This window comes from Phoenix dactylifera, chromosome 1 (genome assembly GCF_009389715.1).
Source record: "Phoenix dactylifera cultivar Barhee BC4 chromosome 1, palm_55x_up_171113_PBpolish2nd_filt_p, whole genome shotgun sequence".
Taxonomy (NCBI): Eukaryota; Viridiplantae; Streptophyta; class Magnoliopsida; order Arecales; family Arecaceae; genus Phoenix; species Phoenix dactylifera.
Window position 1 is genome coordinate 7,147,555 of NC_052392.1, and position 17,535 is coordinate 7,165,089.

The 17,535-nt window shown below is 38.3% G+C and overlaps 1 protein-coding gene across 2 annotated transcripts; it reads left to right on the forward strand.

Moving 5' to 3' along the window:
• The first annotated feature begins 6,024 nt into the window (after nt 1–6,024).
• Nucleotides 6,025–16,423, forward strand: LOC103724301 (bifunctional 3-dehydroquinate dehydratase/shikimate dehydrogenase, chloroplastic). 2 transcript variants are annotated; one of them, XM_008815519.4, is made up of 11 exons: nt 6,025–6,411; nt 8,328–8,433; nt 10,511–10,729; nt 11,857–12,212; nt 13,447–13,510; nt 13,641–13,749; nt 13,860–14,000; nt 14,538–14,686; nt 15,363–15,525; nt 15,608–15,663; nt 16,041–16,423. In XM_008815519.4, the coding sequence occupies exons 1-10, from the start codon at nt 6,209–6,211 to the stop codon at nt 15,646–15,648; spliced, it is 1,551 nt and encodes a 516-aa protein (XP_008813741.1). In that variant the 5' UTR covers nt 6,025–6,208; the 3' UTR covers nt 15,649–15,663; nt 16,041–16,423. The 2 variants fall into 2 exon arrangements, with proteins under 2 accessions (XP_008813741.1, XP_008813742.1); XM_008815520.4 differs by having other exon boundaries at nt 6,026–6,411; nt 11,866–12,212.
• Nucleotides 16,424–17,535: the final 1,112 nt, after the last annotated feature.

Below are 17,535 nucleotides of genomic sequence, written 5' to 3' on the forward strand. Positions count from 1 at the left end.
TATTTTTTAAAATTAAAATGAGAAAACTTAACGAAAATATATAATTACATCTATAATAATGATACTCACATAAGAACTAAAATTAAATATATATTACATACAATATTTAATTTTTTAATAAAAATGTAAGACTTTAGTTAGGGTGAATGAAAGGAAATTTTGAGTGAAAAATTTAACTAGGTATATCAAATATTTAATAAAGCAATGGTTCTATGTATATAATTACCAGACTTCTCTCGATTATGATTGGTAAACACTTAGCAATAAACAAAAAGGCATGCATAAAGCTTGCATATTCAAATCAATTTAGTAAATCACCATTAAGGAAAGATAAAATGCATGCAAATAGAAAAATTAGATATAATACAAAGTAAAAGAATCAGTACATATTTAGTCATGACAAATCAATAATTTAGTTTTTATGGATAATATTGAAATTCTTATTTAGGATACACAAGAAAAAGTAAATATTAAAATATTTTCACATGCATGTATATACTCACACATTGATACAACCAAAATATTTGAGAGGTTACTTTGCCATCCCATTATATCTAAGAAATATAGGGATTCCAACAATTGCTTTTTTGCTAATGGCTACCATACAAACTGCTTAAAAGCTATTAAATAATCAGATTAAGAACAATGATACAACTAATGCTTTAGCCAAGAAAAACATTTTTGAAAGACAGATGAAAGTCAATTGGGTACGATGAAAAGCTAAAAGAAAAAGGAAAAGAAAAAGAAAAGAAGGGAGATTGGAGAAAAGATGTTAGATTTTCAACAAAAGGGTAGAAAATATAATATTGATAATAATATATGAAATATGCTTCTACAAGAAGAATTTTCTTTAAAAAAAATTACTTTTTAGTAAAAGTTAAAAAACTAGCTTCTGGTTCTTCTTTTATGAAAACTTTTAGGAGGCAGAATCAATACCATATGTACTTGAGCCCATAGAAGTGTATAATTTGTTTTCTTTTCTTTTTATAAATCTTTGGAGCCGCCAAAGATGAATTACTGTCCTCTTTAATTTATGATTGATCAAGAAAGACTCGGTTCCCAATTATAAGCCATTTGAATATTGTGAAGTAGCTAGTGGTTTAATAATGATAATATAGGATATATGTCTCATGGGACTCACTCAATCACCAAGTTGTTCCAAAATACATGGATCACCGGTCATCGAATCTCTCTAGTTAAATCCTAAACTAGATAGGATCTCGGCTCGTAGATGATTCATTAATGACCATCAAAAAAATATTATTCGAATAACACATTCTATCTCTGCTATTATAATAAATCTTCTAGCATAGAGCACGGACCCAATTTTGATTCTATTTTTTAAAAATATTACAAAATTACTATACTACTATTTTCCTTTAATAGAATGATTTGTAGGTGATGAGCAATATATAATTAGGGGTAGCCCTCCAAATACTCTTAATCTTCTAAACTCCAAATTCTATTATTTTCCTTTAATAGAATTTTACAAGCTTCTAGCACTATCGACCAGTTTGCATGATATTTTTCTCTCGCATGCATTCCATATGCCTATTACCTCTTACAAGAACTCTCAAACTTCTAGACTCTTCTCTTGAGCGCTATTACTCTCTCCTTTTTATAGATATGCAAATATCGTGAAGTACAATTTTTAGCCATTATTATTAAAAAATTGGAGAAAGTACTTTCGAATACAATCCTAATCGTCCATGCAACATCACATGCATCGAAACGTGCCAAATGTCAGTCATGCATTGTTTTCTCTCTTTCATTTCTAATTTTACATTCCCCAAAACTTACCCTTTCTTTTTATTTCCCGCTGGGTATGCGTGGGCCACCGAATTTTACCCCGGACGGATGCTTCCCTTCTCCGGCTCTCTCTCTCTCTCTTTCTCCTAGGGTGCAAATAGGTCAGGTCAGATCAGGCATGAGTAATCCTGACCTAACCTGGTTTCTTATTCGGATTCTAATTTTAGACCCAGATCCAACCCACTAGAAATTGGTCGGGTCCACAGCTACAATTTTTGGCCCAACGGGTCATTCGGATCCAGTTCGAGCCCGGGTCTGGGTCGGATCTGTTTGTTCAGATCTGGTTCATCAAAGAACTATCAAAGTTTGATGAATTTACCAAATCAATTGATTTTTGTAGCATCCTAGCATCACTTAGGCCCTGTTTGGGGGAGCTTTTGGAGGGCCACAAACCACTTTCTGGCCCTCCAAAAGTACTTTTAGGTAAAAAAAGTGTGTTTGGTAAAATTTCCAAGAAGCTGTTTCAGCTTTTGCGGGAAGCTGAAAACAGCTTTTTCGCAGAAGCTCAATTTTGGAGCTTTCCGAAAACGCTGTTTTCAGCTTTGTCGGGAAGCTGTATTTTTGACCAAAATATCCCCATTTAAAAGTTTCTTTTTCCTCCCAAAAATCTTAATCCCACCGCCTCTTTCTCTCTCACCATCCCCCCTCTCTCTCTCCCTCTCTATCTCCTTCTCCTCAATGTCGCCGGCCCTCCTACTTTTTTTTTTTTTTGGGAGGTAGCCACCACACCGGCCACCCGTGGCCGCGCTCCCCAGCCGCCGCTGCGGCCTGTCGCCTCGGCCGTTGCGACCCACCACACGGCAAAAAAAAAAGGAAGGGGAGGAAGGGGCCGCCATGGCGCTGCCTCCCCGGCCGGCCTGCCATCTTGGCCCCCTCCCGAGGCCCCCCCTCCCCCGCGGTCCCCGCGGCACGCCGTCCCGGCCCCCTCCCGAGCCCTCCTCCCCCGCGGTCGCCGCGGCACGCCGTCCTGGCCCCCTCCCGAGCTCCCCCTCCCCTGCGGTCGCCGCGGCACACCGTCCCGGCCCCCTCCCGAGCCCCCCTCCCCCCGCGGTCGTCGAGGCCCGCCGTCCCGGCCCCCTCCCGAGCCCCCCTCCCCCCGCGGCCGTCGGGGCCCACCGTCCCGGCCCCCTCCCGAGCCCCCCTCCCCCCGCGGCCGTCGAGGCCCGCCGTCCCAGCCCCCTCCCGCGGCCGCCGCGGCCCGGCCCCCCTTCCGGCGCCGCCGGCTTCGCGGGAGAAGAAGAAAGGAGAAGAAGGAAAGAGAGGAAGGAAGGAGAAGAAGAGAAGAAAAAAGAAAAGAAAAAAAAAGAAGAAAAGGAAAGAAAAAAAAAGAGAAGAAAAAAAGAAAAGGAAAGAAAAAGAAAATAAGAAAATAAATAAATAAATAAATATGTATATAAATGAATGAATAAATAAATAAATAAAATAATAAATAAATATATTTCAATGAAATAAAATAATAAATAAATAAATAAAAATATTAGTAATTATTTAACAAATTTTTTCACCTAGCTAGAAAATTTGTTAGAGAAATAAATGGTCATCAAAAGAGTAAAAAATTAATTTATACTAATAATTATAATATTTTATACATTTATTATTGTATTATACTATAAATATAATATAATATAATATTATGTTATGTTAAATAATTTAATATTATATTAAATTATTATCCTATAGTATACAATGTTATAGTACTATATTATAATAATATTATGTTACATTACATTAATATTATACTATATCATATATTTATGTATTAATATATATTATATTTTATTATGCACTATTGTATAATACTAGTAATGTCCTTTATGATCATTTTGTCATACAAAAGTACTTTCTCAGTTTGTTTACCAAACAAATGTTAAAGTGCCACAGCACTTTAGAAATATAGTTACCAAACAGCAAACAGCTTTTTATAAAAGCTCTACTTCCAACAGCTCTACTTCTAACAGCTCTACTTCCAACAGCTCTACTGCCAACAGCTCCTCCAAACAGGGCCTTAATCCATTAAAGCTTGTTCAACCAAAGTTAAAAGGGCACTGTCCAAGAGAAAAATAATACACTTGAGAGAAATAATCCATCAGTTATATTTTTTTGTAAAGTGGATTTTTGGTAAATTAGCTAAATAAAAACCAGAAAATGCATGTAATCACATAAAGCAACGGTCTTGAGGAAACAAATCTAACCATTGTGAGTTAATTTAACCAAGAAAGAACTTTCTTGGAAGTCAAGTAAGACAAGTTATAACCTAACAATGCATCAAACAAGTACTTAAACTATAGGTTAAGAGAAAAAAGGCTATAGTGAAATAAAAAAAAGTGGGCATGGGGAGAAAGGGAGGGGGAGGGCAGCGAGGAGAAGGATTTGTGGGCGGAGGAGGACCAAGATTCGCGTGGTACACGATGCCTCCATCGGGAAGGAAAAGACGGTGAAGGACGATAGAGAGAGAACGAAATAGTGGAGGGAGAAAAGGGGTGGTGCGGAAGACAAGAGGCAAGGGGAGGTGAGAGACAAATAGAGTGGGGGAGGGGGGAGCGTCACCTGGGGCGTCGGCTTCAGCAAAGAAGACAACCGGCAGTGGGGAGGACGACAGCAGGTGGGGTTCGATGAGGAGGGGATGAAAGAAGGATCGAAGACGGGGATGTTCTTTTCTTCCTCTGAAAAAATGTAGACTTTGTATTAAGTCGGCAATTCGAAATGGTAGAAAGTGGAGACCAAAGACTTAAAAGAGTTAAAACTTAACTCTTAAAGAGTCAGTGAGTCACAGAGCTTTGGGTCGGGCCTTAACATTAAGCACCCAGCTAACCTATTTGGCTTGCACCATGCGGCCCGTGGGCCCAAATAATTTTGCAGATTCGAGTTGAGTCAGGCTAGATTGTAGGGTTGAAAATTCAAAATTATTCAAATTTTAAATGAATCGGATCGAATCGGGTCAGAATTCAGAAAACCTAGAGCCAACCTCAAAAATAGAACGGATCCAATTATAGAACCCAATCCGTCCTCACGGATCCTTTAAAATAGGTTAGATAAGATTTAATTGGGTCGGGGTGGGTCATGGGTCAACCCGACCCATTTGTACCCCTACTTACTCCCATTCCCCCTCCTGCAGCCTCCACCAGTGCCAGGGAGTAAGTCCCCCCCTCTCTCTCTCTCAAACTTTCTCTAGTTCTAAGTTTCTAAAAGTCCCCCTCCTCCTCGTCCTCTCTTCTGCCACCCACTTAGGTTTCTGGGTGGTGGCATTGTCGTCTGCGGTGGAGCTCTTTCTCTGGCCTGTCGAAGTACCCTTCTACTTTGTGTTAGGTTTTTTTCTTTTGTGTTATTGGTTTTTCATTCGTCCCCTTTTCTCTCTATTTCATCTCGCTTGGGGCTAAGGGTGGTTACGTGGTTCGCTTGCTCTATTATTGCCTTTGGGCATTTCTTTGAGGGATTCCTTGTTTCTAGAATTGGTTGGTATTCGCGATTTCCTTCTTAGGGTTTTAGGCTTATCCACTCAGTCAATGGGATGTAGGATTTTGTTTGCAATTTTCTTTTGATCCTTTTTGAGATTACCTAGTCTTTTATGGGGATGTTTATTATGAGGTAACTACTCAAGATCAAGATTAATATGGTTGGAGACAACAAGATCATCTTATTTGATTGCACCATAGTGATCCTATATGGCAATAATCTTAAATCATCTCTACTCGTCAAATGACCATCTAATGAGATATCCATCTTTAATGTCAGAAATCTAAGATCACTCCAATGAGAAGATCTTGGGCTAAAATTTCAAAAAAAAAAACTTTTAGGACAATAAAAAAATTGGTATATTAATATACCATTAGTATATTATATTAATTATATATATTATATACTATATTATAATATATTATTATTATTTGATGACGATTTTAAACTATAGTAGAAATATATTATTATATTTTAGATTTATATAATAAAATTATTTAATAGATTATTTCTATTGATTTTATTTTTTAATCAAAATAAATATTAGTCAACTCCCCTTGGGGTTATGCTTATGCTCCATGAATTACACTATTTTAAGGGAGAGGTTTTGCTGCGATTATTTTAGTCAACAGCGTAGGTGACGGTCGGGACATTACCTTTCCATTATTGGTTTACCAAAGGTCCAAAATGTCCATGTACTTAGGACCAAAAAAAATGTCCATGTTCATCCAAAATGTCATTTTCCACATCCGTCATGCCGATCCACCGGCCAACGGCAGGAGTCAACTCTCACACGGACTCCCCAGTCCACATCCGTCCGATGTCGATCCAACGGATCCGATCTTCACGGCTCTACCCTCGGCCACCTACCCCCGAGCCATCCCGGTCCGCTTCCTTTTATTCCTTGCTTCCTCTGTGAGAGAGAGAGGGAGAGAGGGAGAGGGAGATGGCGATGGAGGGGTCGACGCTGCTGTGCGTGCCGCTGGTGGCGAAGACGGTGGAGCAGATGGCGGCGGATATGGCGGCGGCGAAGGCCGCCGGCGCCGACGTCGTCGAGATCCGCCTCGACCACCTCTCCGCCTTCCGTCCCCGGGTGGACCTCGAGTTCTTGCTCAAAGGCCGCCCGCTGCCTGCTCTCGTCACCTACCGGTGCGTTTTATGCCAATGATTTCTCCCCTCTATTCACCCCCAACACCCAATCTTTTCATCTGATTCAGTGCGAAATAGTTGTTGGGTTTGATACGTCTCTTCTTAGATGCTCCATTTTTTGCGAGTTATTCATTAGTCTTTTGTTATTTTGGAATTAGAAGAGTTGGTGAACAAGGAAGAATTTTTTTAACGTTTTTCTTTTAAAACCATCCTTTAGATTCTGTCACTAGTCTCTTCTTTATGTGGAGTTCGAAGGGAAAGGAAAGATTTTGGGCAATTGGTTAATCAATTCGTGTTGAGAAAGCAGCAGCTGCAAGTGATCTAGGAATCCCCTTGCTGCATCCGAGTGTTTTTGAAGAGCCCATTCGTTTTTTTTGTTAACAGTAGATCCACTACATTATGCCTTTCAGTTATGTTACCCTCTTTTCTCCAAAAAAAAAAAAATCTTAATCTTCTCCATGTCTATGTATCATTGTAACTGAATCCTGTGACAGCCTAGATGCCCTTTGATTCTTTAGATGTTAGAATGCAGGTATGTGCAATTGTCTTCTTTGCTTGAAAGATAGAAGATATGAAGAGGACATATTTTATCTGCTTATTCTATCTGAAATGTCATCTTTGAGTTTGGTTGCTTGCTTCTTTGCCCATTAGCAATTACGAAGGAATCGTACTAATTTCCACTATTTTGGTTATTTAGACCTCCCTATTTTCATCCTCAACTTTCTTATATTAGTCAACGATGCAAGATTTAAATAACAAGGAAAAATAATGATTCTATGGTTTCCTTTGCATTGATAATGTATCTGATGGGTGAGAATGGGAGTGGTTTTTATAAATTTGTTGTGTCCACAACTGAAGATTAGGTACTCTTTCTTCTTGCAGTGGGGGAATTTTTGCTGTTGTTTATCACTTTATTTAAGGGGAGTAGGTAATGTTATAGACGCTTGATGAACTGTGATCTCTTGTGAGAGCAGAAATGTAGTTTATAAAAATCTATGCTCCATGAGTCACTTACCCTCTGTTTGGTGCCAAGGATGCTTTTTTTTTTGGGGGGGGGGGGGGACGGACAGGGGAGGAAGGATGGATGAGGAAAGGATGAATGGGTCTTTCATCCATCCTCCCGTGTGTTTGGCGAAATATGGAAGGATAGATGGGAATGATTCCCACCATTGTTTGGTATAGGATGAATGAACGGGAGAGTAGATGATATTTGGTAAAACATTTTTTCTCCCAATTTGGGAGGATGCAAATTGGTGGGCAGGATGGACGAGCAATCCCTCCATTTCATCCATCATTACTAAGATTTTTTAAACTAAACGGTAGATGGAGGCTATCCATCCTTTCAACCTCATCCATCCTCTCTCTCATGAGCTCAACCAAACCCATGGTTAAGGTATGAAGAAAGTATAGCAGCATTTTGATATGTGATGCTTGTTTTATGGTTCAAGGTTTCAAATACCTTGGGGTGGCACGTCCCCCTTTTTCGTGGAACAGGACACCTAGCATATCGACACTCTAGACAGTGGATGTCCCGTCCTATCCTGGTCCACTTGCCGACTTGTCCCGTATCCTGGCACTTGGATGGTGGGACACCTTGCCGTCCCATAATATTTAAAAGCTTGGTATGGTTCCCATAGAATCTGGTTGCAAGTTGACCGTACCAACATCACCATGGAATGGACAATTAGTAGCAATATCATGCTTATTATTAGTCATCAATTTGATGTAAAGCAACATTTTGGTCTTATGCATCTTGAAATGACTGAAGAAATCAATAACTGAAGCTGAGGCTTTTTCTTCAAAATATCTCTATCTTCACTCTTTCATGTTCTTTTCTTTTTTTGTTTAATGATGTTAGGTATTTTGGATTATGTCGTGCTTACATGTTTTACTTTTGACCTCTAATGTCTTAATAGACCAAAGTGGGAGGGAGGTGAATACGAAGGTGATGACAACCAGCGGTTTGAGGCACTTCGCTTTGCAATGGATTTAGGAGCTGAATATGTTGATATTGAACTTAAGGTTGGTTTATGAAGGACTGCTATAACATGTTCTGTGCAATTGCATCAAGTCGGCGATGATTATCCTTAATGCTAGCTGAATGATCAGCTTTATTCATTGATTGTTTTGGTGGTCAAATATATGAAAAGTGAATAAAAATACTGTTTATTTTCTACAATCAAGATTTTGTCTTTTGTTTGGGTGATATGTGTGGCAATCCAATCTAATTTAGAACTTCAGTTGTTCTTTGCGGAAACACATCCTTTCATGCTTTTGCCATCTTTAAACATCCTTATCCTTCTTCTTTGGAATATTAATTTCTATGATAATTAATAAAAAAATCATCTTCTTTATATTTCATTGTATACTTTGCATTGCTTTAGTGATGAAATCAAGCACAAACTTAGGGTAACATGGTCAATTATGTGATATTTCTTTTTTAAAGCATGGGAAGAATGTATTCTAAACCTCGGCGGGGGATGTGTTTTGAGGCATGGGATATGAACATGAGGAACTGCATAAGGCTTGTGGTATGCGTAATGCCCTGTGGCATGTTGTTTCTAGGGAGGCAGGGTATCAGTGGTTCTCAGGGCTGCGTAGGTACAGTGGTGGACCTTAAATAGAAAGATTTAGCAATTAAAGGAGTATTTGAGGGATGGCATCCAGCAACAGACATCTTGATAGAAAGGAATTGGTCACGATACTAGGGAGAAGATAGAGAGGTAGCAGGTATTCCAATGAATTCTAGGATTAGTAAGTGGAAATAGGAATAGCCTTTAGGGTTCTATGAATAGTGAAAAGGCTTGTGAAGGGAAATTTGAAAACATATCTTCACAGATTTTCTAGTAAGTGTCGCTCTATATTGATATCTAAATTTTCTAGTGAAAATAATGAACCGGAACAAGGCAAATGGGGTTATCTGGGTTAATAATTGATGCTAAGGCTTCTAGAATTCTGAACGGATCAAATTAGTGCAAAAAAGGTTGAGAATAAGTCCAAACATTATTAGATGTGATCTTAGTTATTAATCAAAAAAGTAAACAACAAAGAAAACAGAATAGTAGAAGGAGAAGGAGAGGAATGGTATAGTAAGGAGCAAATAATCAGAGGAAAGAAGATAAGGAAAAGAAAAAGGATAAGAGAATGGGAGGTTGCAATCACACAGTCGACAATAAAAGTTGATACAAGTCCTTGGGGGTGATTGCAAAATGGGAATGGTCCGAAGGGACCTTTTATTGGTCGCCTTAAGGAGAAATATGTCTGAGATTGAAGTTGGATGACTTCAAATAATCTGCTGCATTATTCATCATCAAGATGATGCAGCACATGATTCAAGCAATCTTGGCTTCAATTTTATCAATGATAATCATATTCTGTCTCCTATCCGAAAACTGTGTACAAATCTAATGTATCCTTTGGAATCAAGGGACATTTTCATCATCAGCTAATAATTGGTCATTTTAATTCAATCACCATTAGACAAAGTTGTAGGTGAAGGCAAGTGATACCTAACACGACACAATTATTAAAATCAATGCTTTCAATAGTCAGTATACTGGTGATTGTTGAGCTCCACAATGTCTCCAAGACTTCAATGGTATTCCTACTTCAAGAAGACAAGTACCTGTACTCAAACAACATGAAACCTGAGGAGCAGCTGTTATAGTGAACATACTCTCTTCTTAGCTGGTATGAAGCAGAAGAAGGAACATGATTTTGGACCCAAGTTGTTATATTGATATAGACTTTAGACTCTATTTACAAAAAAAACCATGTACAACCCAAAGTGTGCTTATAATAACAAGTTACTGAAGACATATATGCTTTATGTAGAATAGAATACTCTAGCAGGGTACATTTCTTGCTATTTATTTTCAACAGCTACTGAAAGAAAAACAATCTTCTAGTTTAAGACTAGTAACAGACATGATTTATCAGGAAGAATTCTGTAGTTGCTAGAAGTGATATTTACCAATTAAACCATTGAAACCAACTGATTTGGTCTCAGTTTATGCATAGATTGGTTTCTCTGGATTTTTTTTAAGCCATCGATTTGTTTGCTTTTCTTGACATGTTCTTGGACACTTCTCAATTGCAGGTGGCTGAGGAGTTTGTGAGACTCATATCTGGAAAAAAACCAGAGAACTTTAAGCTCATTGTTTCTTCTCATAACTATCAGAGCACTCCATCCAGTGAGGAGCTTGGTAGCCTTGTGGCAAGAATACAAGCCGTTGGAGCTGACATTGTGAAGATTGCAACAACTGCTGTGGACATTGTTGATGTGACACGAATGTTTCAAGTGATCGTCCATTGTCAAGTGAGTGATTAATATTATCTGGTTACTTTGAGAAGTTGAAGTTTAATAGGTATTTGCAGTTATATATGTTTTAGAGCATTTTTCTTTTCAAATAGCGATGACTCTGTCCACCTTTACTTTTGATGATCAATTCATCACTCCATCAAAGACATATTTTGTGTTGTTTGTATTATGTGTATGTATAGCTGTTTTATTTTCTTTCTAGTTAATGTGTTTGTGGGAGTGCGTGCGTGCGTGTGTGTGTGTGTGTGTGTGTGTGTGTGTCTGTGAGAGAGAGATACACACAGAGAGAGAGAGAGAGAGAGAGAGAGAGAGAGAGAGAGAGAGAGAGAGAACCTTTTCAACTAACAATGATGTGTGGATCAACATACACTTTTTTGAGTTACAAGATATTAATCTTGTACACTATGTTAGATAAAAAGTTGATTTCAGGAATTTTTCGTTTCCTTTATATGCATGCAGGTGCACATTGCATTCCTTCTCATTTGTGCCTGTAGTGGCCAACCACAAAATGGGACCTCTTAACTTGTGAGTTAATGGTTAAGGAGTAAGCTATTATAGTTCTTTCATGTGAAATTTGTATTCAGACGAGTCTTATTGTTTAATGAGGTCTTAGCTCTTGGATGATCGAAGATGGCACAGGCATTGTTGGATTAGAAGTACAGTTTAGGTGATTTTTTTTAATTTCAACCTAAGTGACTTTATCAATGTATATATAATGAAATGTAGTAAATGGCATGGGAAAAAAACCAATATAGTTATAACTTATTTTAGGTAAAGGTGGACCTTTTAATTATGCGAAGTAGACTTGAAACAATGAGACTCATAGAGATATTAATTTTGTTCCCCAGACAGGGACTAATCAACTCTTAGATTAATATCACCAGTATGGGTAATTGAATAGAAAAATAAGACCTCATGATAATAATGGAAAGTCATAAGTTACGATTTAGAAGCTTCTGCTAGAACCTCATCTTGTTTTCTTTATTTTTTTCTAAATCAGAACTTTTTCCTACTTGAACTAACTATTGTAAGTTACTTGTTACTAGCTACAGATCCAGAAATTTTTTTTATTGCTATAGCATCAAACCTATTTTTGAGTTATACTGCATTTGACTAATGGATAGGAAAAGCAGGTCCCAATGATAGGATTGGTTATGGGTGAGCGGGGTGTGATCTCTCGGTTGCTTTGCCCCAAGTTCGGTGGATATCTTACTTTTGGCACACTTGATGCGGGAAAAGAATCGGCTCCTGGGCAGCCAACTATATCAGACTTGAGGAATGTCTACAATATCAGAAAGATCAGAGCAGACACAAAAGTTTATGGGATTGTTGGAAAGCCAGTAGGCCACAGTAAAAGTCCTATTCTACATAATGCCGCATTTAAGTCTGTTGGTTTCAATGCAGTTTATGTACCACTTTTGGTGGATGACCTTGCCAATTTTCTCAGTGCCTACTGTTCTCCAGACTTTGCCGGGTTCAGGTACGTCTTGTTCTTAAAGAAAGCTTAGTAGACAGTGGATGTGTGTTAGTGATGTTTAGTCTTACCAATGTATTTTATTTATAGCTACTTCAATACTGTATTTTTTAAGAAATCCTTAAAGTTCACCCTGAGGAGCATCAAATGTTAGGGGGTTCTCTGATGTTGATCACAGTACTAGAGTTGATTGTCTTCATAATATGGAGATATTTTTCTGTTTATCTTAAACTACACATGTTGGTGAACCTATATCATGTTCTCTAACCAGGAGGTGTACAGTTCTGAACCAATTTGGCAACACTTCATTAGTATTCTCATGATTCCAGGCTTCTGATCTGGTGGACCTACATTTGTCTTGTAATGTATTCTAGCATTATGTGTACCATTGTAAAACAAGTCACTCCCTTTATCTAAGTAGCCCGAGCATCTTAGGCAAATCCTGTTTTCTATGTACTGCTGCTTTTGTCACTAGTTTTATGCATCTTGAAGCTCTGCCTGACTCTCCTTTAGTTTAGGGTTTTTTGGTAACCTATAAATCAAATGTCACCAAAGCAAGGATTTAGACATCACCACTTCAGTATAGTACTTCCGATACAATACCTTTCCGACAGGAAAACAGGACTGGTACGGGAATAGGACACTGGTCATCTCTTGAACTGGTAAAATACTGCATCTTGTTGATGGACCTAAATTTCTCAAAAAAGAAGATGGATCTCCCTCTCTTAAATGGTTCCATGCAAGTACACATAAGATAGCAGGCGCCAACCAAAGGAGGGATAGGAATATGTTAACTGTGTGAACTTCTACTGTCACCTATTCATTTCATGTGGAATAATGCCCCTCAATTGTAATTGGAGAATTTAAAAAAAAGGGTAAATTTCTACCTTACCTTAATATTTTCTATAGGGCACTCACTGAAAATAAATAGATTATCAGGTTAGTCATGTGTATGGTCCACCCAGATTAACATATGATCCATTGATTATTGGATGGTTATGGCATTATGGAAATGTTGGTATGCCATTTTGTAAGAAATTATTCTTTTCGATAGTCATTCTGCAAATATTAGTCTACATGTTCTTTATCTGCCCCATTTACTGTACTTCTGAATTTTATAGGTTCATTGTTTTTCTTGAGACAACGAAATGGTAGTCTTTTTGAAAACCTTAGTTATGATGATCATCTGGACAACTCTCTCTAAACTGTTAGACATTCCTTTTTTTGACCTGGGTTGCAGTTGTACAATTCCCCACAAGGAGGCTGCGGTTACATGTTGTGATGAGATTGATCCCATTGCAAAGGTAAATGATAAAATCAGAACATTCTTTCAGTCAGTTCTATAGGGCTTTTTTAGCCATCACAAGATTTAAAAGTGTTATAATATTAAAAATTCAAGATCTATATCATTATGTCTTCTCTGTATCTTTACAGTCTATAGGAGCCGTAAATACAATCGTTAGGAGGCCAGCTGATGGAAAATTAGTCGGTCACAACACTGACTATATTGGTGCAATTTCTGCCATTGAAGATGGGATAAGAGGTGCATTGCATATTCAATAGCTTTTGGTTTAAAGATTTATCTAAATGAAATAGATGCTTGTATTTTGAGTTCTGTAGTTCCATTCAAGTGTTTGGTATAACTTTCAACAGGTTCACGGGCAAAGGATGCAGCTGTTTCGCCCCTTGCTGGAAAACTTTTTGTTGTCATAGGTGCTGGTGGCGCTGGCAAGGCTCTTGCTTATGGTGCTAAGGAGAAGGGAGCAAGAGTTGTGATTGCAAACCGTACTTATGGTAACTCTCAATCTCATAACTTCGTGATCTTTCCAAACTTTCTTGGCAGTGTATTGTTTAGATATGAAAAGAACTTGAAATAAGTGCATAATTTATAAAATAGTAAGTATTATGTCTACTCCGACATTTAGAGTTTGCAGATGGACTCATGTCTTGCTATTCAGTCCATGTGATTCACTGTTTACGTGCTGTGAATTACATAACTTGTTTGATCCATGATATTATCTTTGTTGCTAACAAGTTGCCTGGGTAGCATATTCTTCAGTTTTTCTTTCCCCTGTAAAAGAAAATTTTAAAGTTCTGAGTACTTTAATTAGAAATTTCTGTATGAAATTAAGGAGCAAATGATGGGATCGTCTTTGCTGAGTTTAGCAATCTTTCATTTGAAGACATGTTTTGCAATTTATATTCTGCATATGGCTTTTAGTTTCTTTTCGCTATCCCATGGTATTTGCCAATAATTCTGTTTTATTTTTTTGAAAAATGTTTCTATAGATCACTGTGCAGCTTGTAATTTTGTACTTTTCTGACTGCCAGAACGAGCTAGAGAGCTTGCCAACTTAATAGGTGGACTTGCTCTTACACTTGCTGAATTGGAAAGTTTCCATCCCGAGGGGGGGATGATTCTCGCAAACACAACATCTATAGGAATGCATCCAAATGTTAAGGATACCCCTCTGTCTAAGGTTTGTGACACTCTTGTGATATTTATGATAGCGCACAATTAGCATTGTGTCATGACTAAGAAGTCTTGGTTTCCAAGTTTCTGCAACTAACAGTGTTGGTTTAACTCTTGGGAAAAATTTAAACTTCAAAATGATTGGGTTCTACCCTAACATATACAGTAATCTTGCCACCAGGACCTGGGTCCACTGGTTGGTGCCCATCTCTACAGCACATGCACTGGGGCGAGGTACACAGAAGGTGGATGTCAAGTCTATTTCTCAAAAAAAAAAAAGAGAAAAAAATACTCATGCTAATTAAATCTTATTTAGTACTTAGCTAAAAACTAACACCCTAAATGAGTTTCTTTATGTTGAAAGTATGCCTTCTTTTTTCTACTTTTATATTACCTAATCGGCTTAGTAAATCCTCATTATGATGCACTGCTCTTGATTTTTTTCTTTACTTTGGAAACGAATATGTAGCATTTTAGGGCAGTCTGATGCCTTTCACTTTATATGGAGCTGGAAATGGTCTCTCTATATGTTGCTATTTGACCATGATCTGTCAGACAGCACATATAAAGTTCAACTATATCACTCTGTATGATATATTACCGCTGTTTACTGCATGGCTCTAATTTTTGGTATTTGGTGCACTGAACCTTACTGATTGACATAAAATGTAAAAAAATTGCAGCAAGCTCTGAAGTATTATGCTGTGGTGTTTGATGCGGTCTACACGCCAAAAGTGACCAGACTTTTGCGAGAAGCCAAAGAAGCTGGAGCTGCTGTTGTTAGTGGAGAGGAGATGTTCATAAGGCAAGCAATGGGACAATTTGAGTTGTTCACAGGTCTGGCAGGTAAGTTGTTGCCACCACTGTGTTATGGCCTGCATTGTCTGTTGCCTTGAAATGACTTTGCCTGCATGTTGTTCCTGTGCAGCCCCTGAGAGCCTGATGCGAAATATCATTTCAAGTTTATGAGAAATACATAAAACGGTCTGTTCTCATATATCTTGATCTTTATTAATTTGCACTCTGTGATTTTGATCAGATTTGCCCAAAACAATATGGTAATTGCAAATAACAATAACCCTTCAAGAGACCAAAATAATAGCAATAACTTTCTTTCAAATCACCTATTTTATATCTAATACTGACCTTTTCTCTAATGAACACAAATGCAAGCATGCACTCTAGTTCTCCACTCTCTAAAGTTCATATTAGCTTTCTAACCTGATCATGAAGCAAAATTTATTTTGATAACAAGTCTCAAAATGTGTATATCACAACACGTCTGGATTGATTAAAATTAGCAAAGCATGCCGCCACCTGATAAATTCGCTAACAAATTTTGCTTTCCTTGGATGATGCAGAATTATTCCCGTTTTATGGAGTTTTCCGGGCTTTGATGCACAATGAGTTCTACATAATTATTTTCTTCTTGCGAAACCCTCATGCAATAAGAGGCTGATTTGAATGCCCGAGGCAGTTTTCTTTTGGCGGACCAGAACTCTGTCAATGGACGACTTGCACTTCCAATTTTCTTTTTTCACAAGTCTTCTCACTCTGCTTGCTGTTTCTATTTATGTTAAACTAGCTGCAGTACTTTGGAATGGAGAAGTGTGTTAGATACTTTCAAAATTTGCATTCTCCTTTATTGAAGAGTGATTTGTAATTCGAAAGGCTGAGCAGAAAGTTATCATAGCTTGGCTAATCTTCTTCTGACATTAGAAATGGGTATGCCCTGTTTTATTGAGCTGGTTTCGGTGCAACCATAAAACTAAATAGCTAATTAAAGCTGCACATTCTGTATCTTCCCACTCCGGTGGTGCCGACGAGGTCCTCTACCTCTTTGGCAAGCTCCCCGTCCCCGGCAACATTTGCTCCAGAACTCATCAAATCCCCCATTGCCGTCTGGCATCATCGGAGCTGCGAACAATCTCCTCCTATGCCGTTCCAATTAAACTCGCATTCTCTGCACCCATGCTTCATTGGTTTAGCTTCTGATATCGTCCGATCCATGGTTTGATGCAGAGCTTTTGTGATGCAGAGGAGTGCTGAATTGGAATGGGACATTGATGTCTTCCTCTACAACACTTTGATGAGTAGCTTTTGTAAGATCGGTGAGCCGATCGGTGTTTTAAAATGGTTGTGTTACAGGTAAATAATACTGGAAAGCTGCTTGTTGTAGTCCCTGCAAACCAAATATTAGATTTGTAACTCTAAATCCAATAGATCCACCCTCATGTAACCCCAGAAATGTGTAATAGGAGTTGTAGATAACCAAACAGGCCCTAGTAAAATGTTAATCTAAAAATAAGATTCAAAATACTGAAGATTTTAAGTAGCAGCACTACTTTGAATACTCCCATCAAGATTGGAGATGGAAGCTCTAGTTTTGGTTAAGTCATTTTTCTTAAAAACTCTATTTAAGTACATTGTGCAGTATAAATAATGAATATCCATCTCAAAGTATATTGTGCATGGTAGGCATAACCCAAATGTAAACTTAGGTTCCCCTTTGCAATGGACATGAACAAAATTCATGGCTATATAGTTGAGCTCTTGTTAAGACTTTTAGTTTAGGCTGGAAAGTTGGAGGGCGTCGTCTCTCTCTATGATAGGCAGATTGACGTTGCTCAGGTCAGTGCTGTGCTCTGTACCTGTTTATCTTATGGCTAATACTGTGGTGCCGAGGATAGTGCTGACGGAGATCGAGCGACTGCTTCGGAGTTTTTTTATGGGGCTTGCATAGAGGGGGCACAGGGTGCACTTGGTGACCTGGGAGAATGTCTGCATGCCTTTCAGCAAGGACGATCTTGGGGTACAGCCTCTCTAGGAGAGGCGTGAGGCACTCATTGCCCACCA

Bases quoted from the DNA above. Each gene is read 5' to 3' on its own strand.
- LOC103724301 (XM_008815519.4), top strand. From the start codon at position 6,209: ATGGCGATGGAGGGGTCGACGCTGCTGTGCGTGCCGCTGGTGGCGAAG. The intron at 12,213-13,446 runs GTACGTCTTGTT...CCTGGGTTGCAG, and splicing joins CCAGACTTTGCCGGGTTCAG to TTGTACAATTCCCCACAAGG. The intron at 14,001-14,537 runs GTAACTCTCAAT...TCTGACTGCCAG, and splicing joins GATTGCAAACCGTACTTATG to AACGAGCTAGAGAGCTTGCC.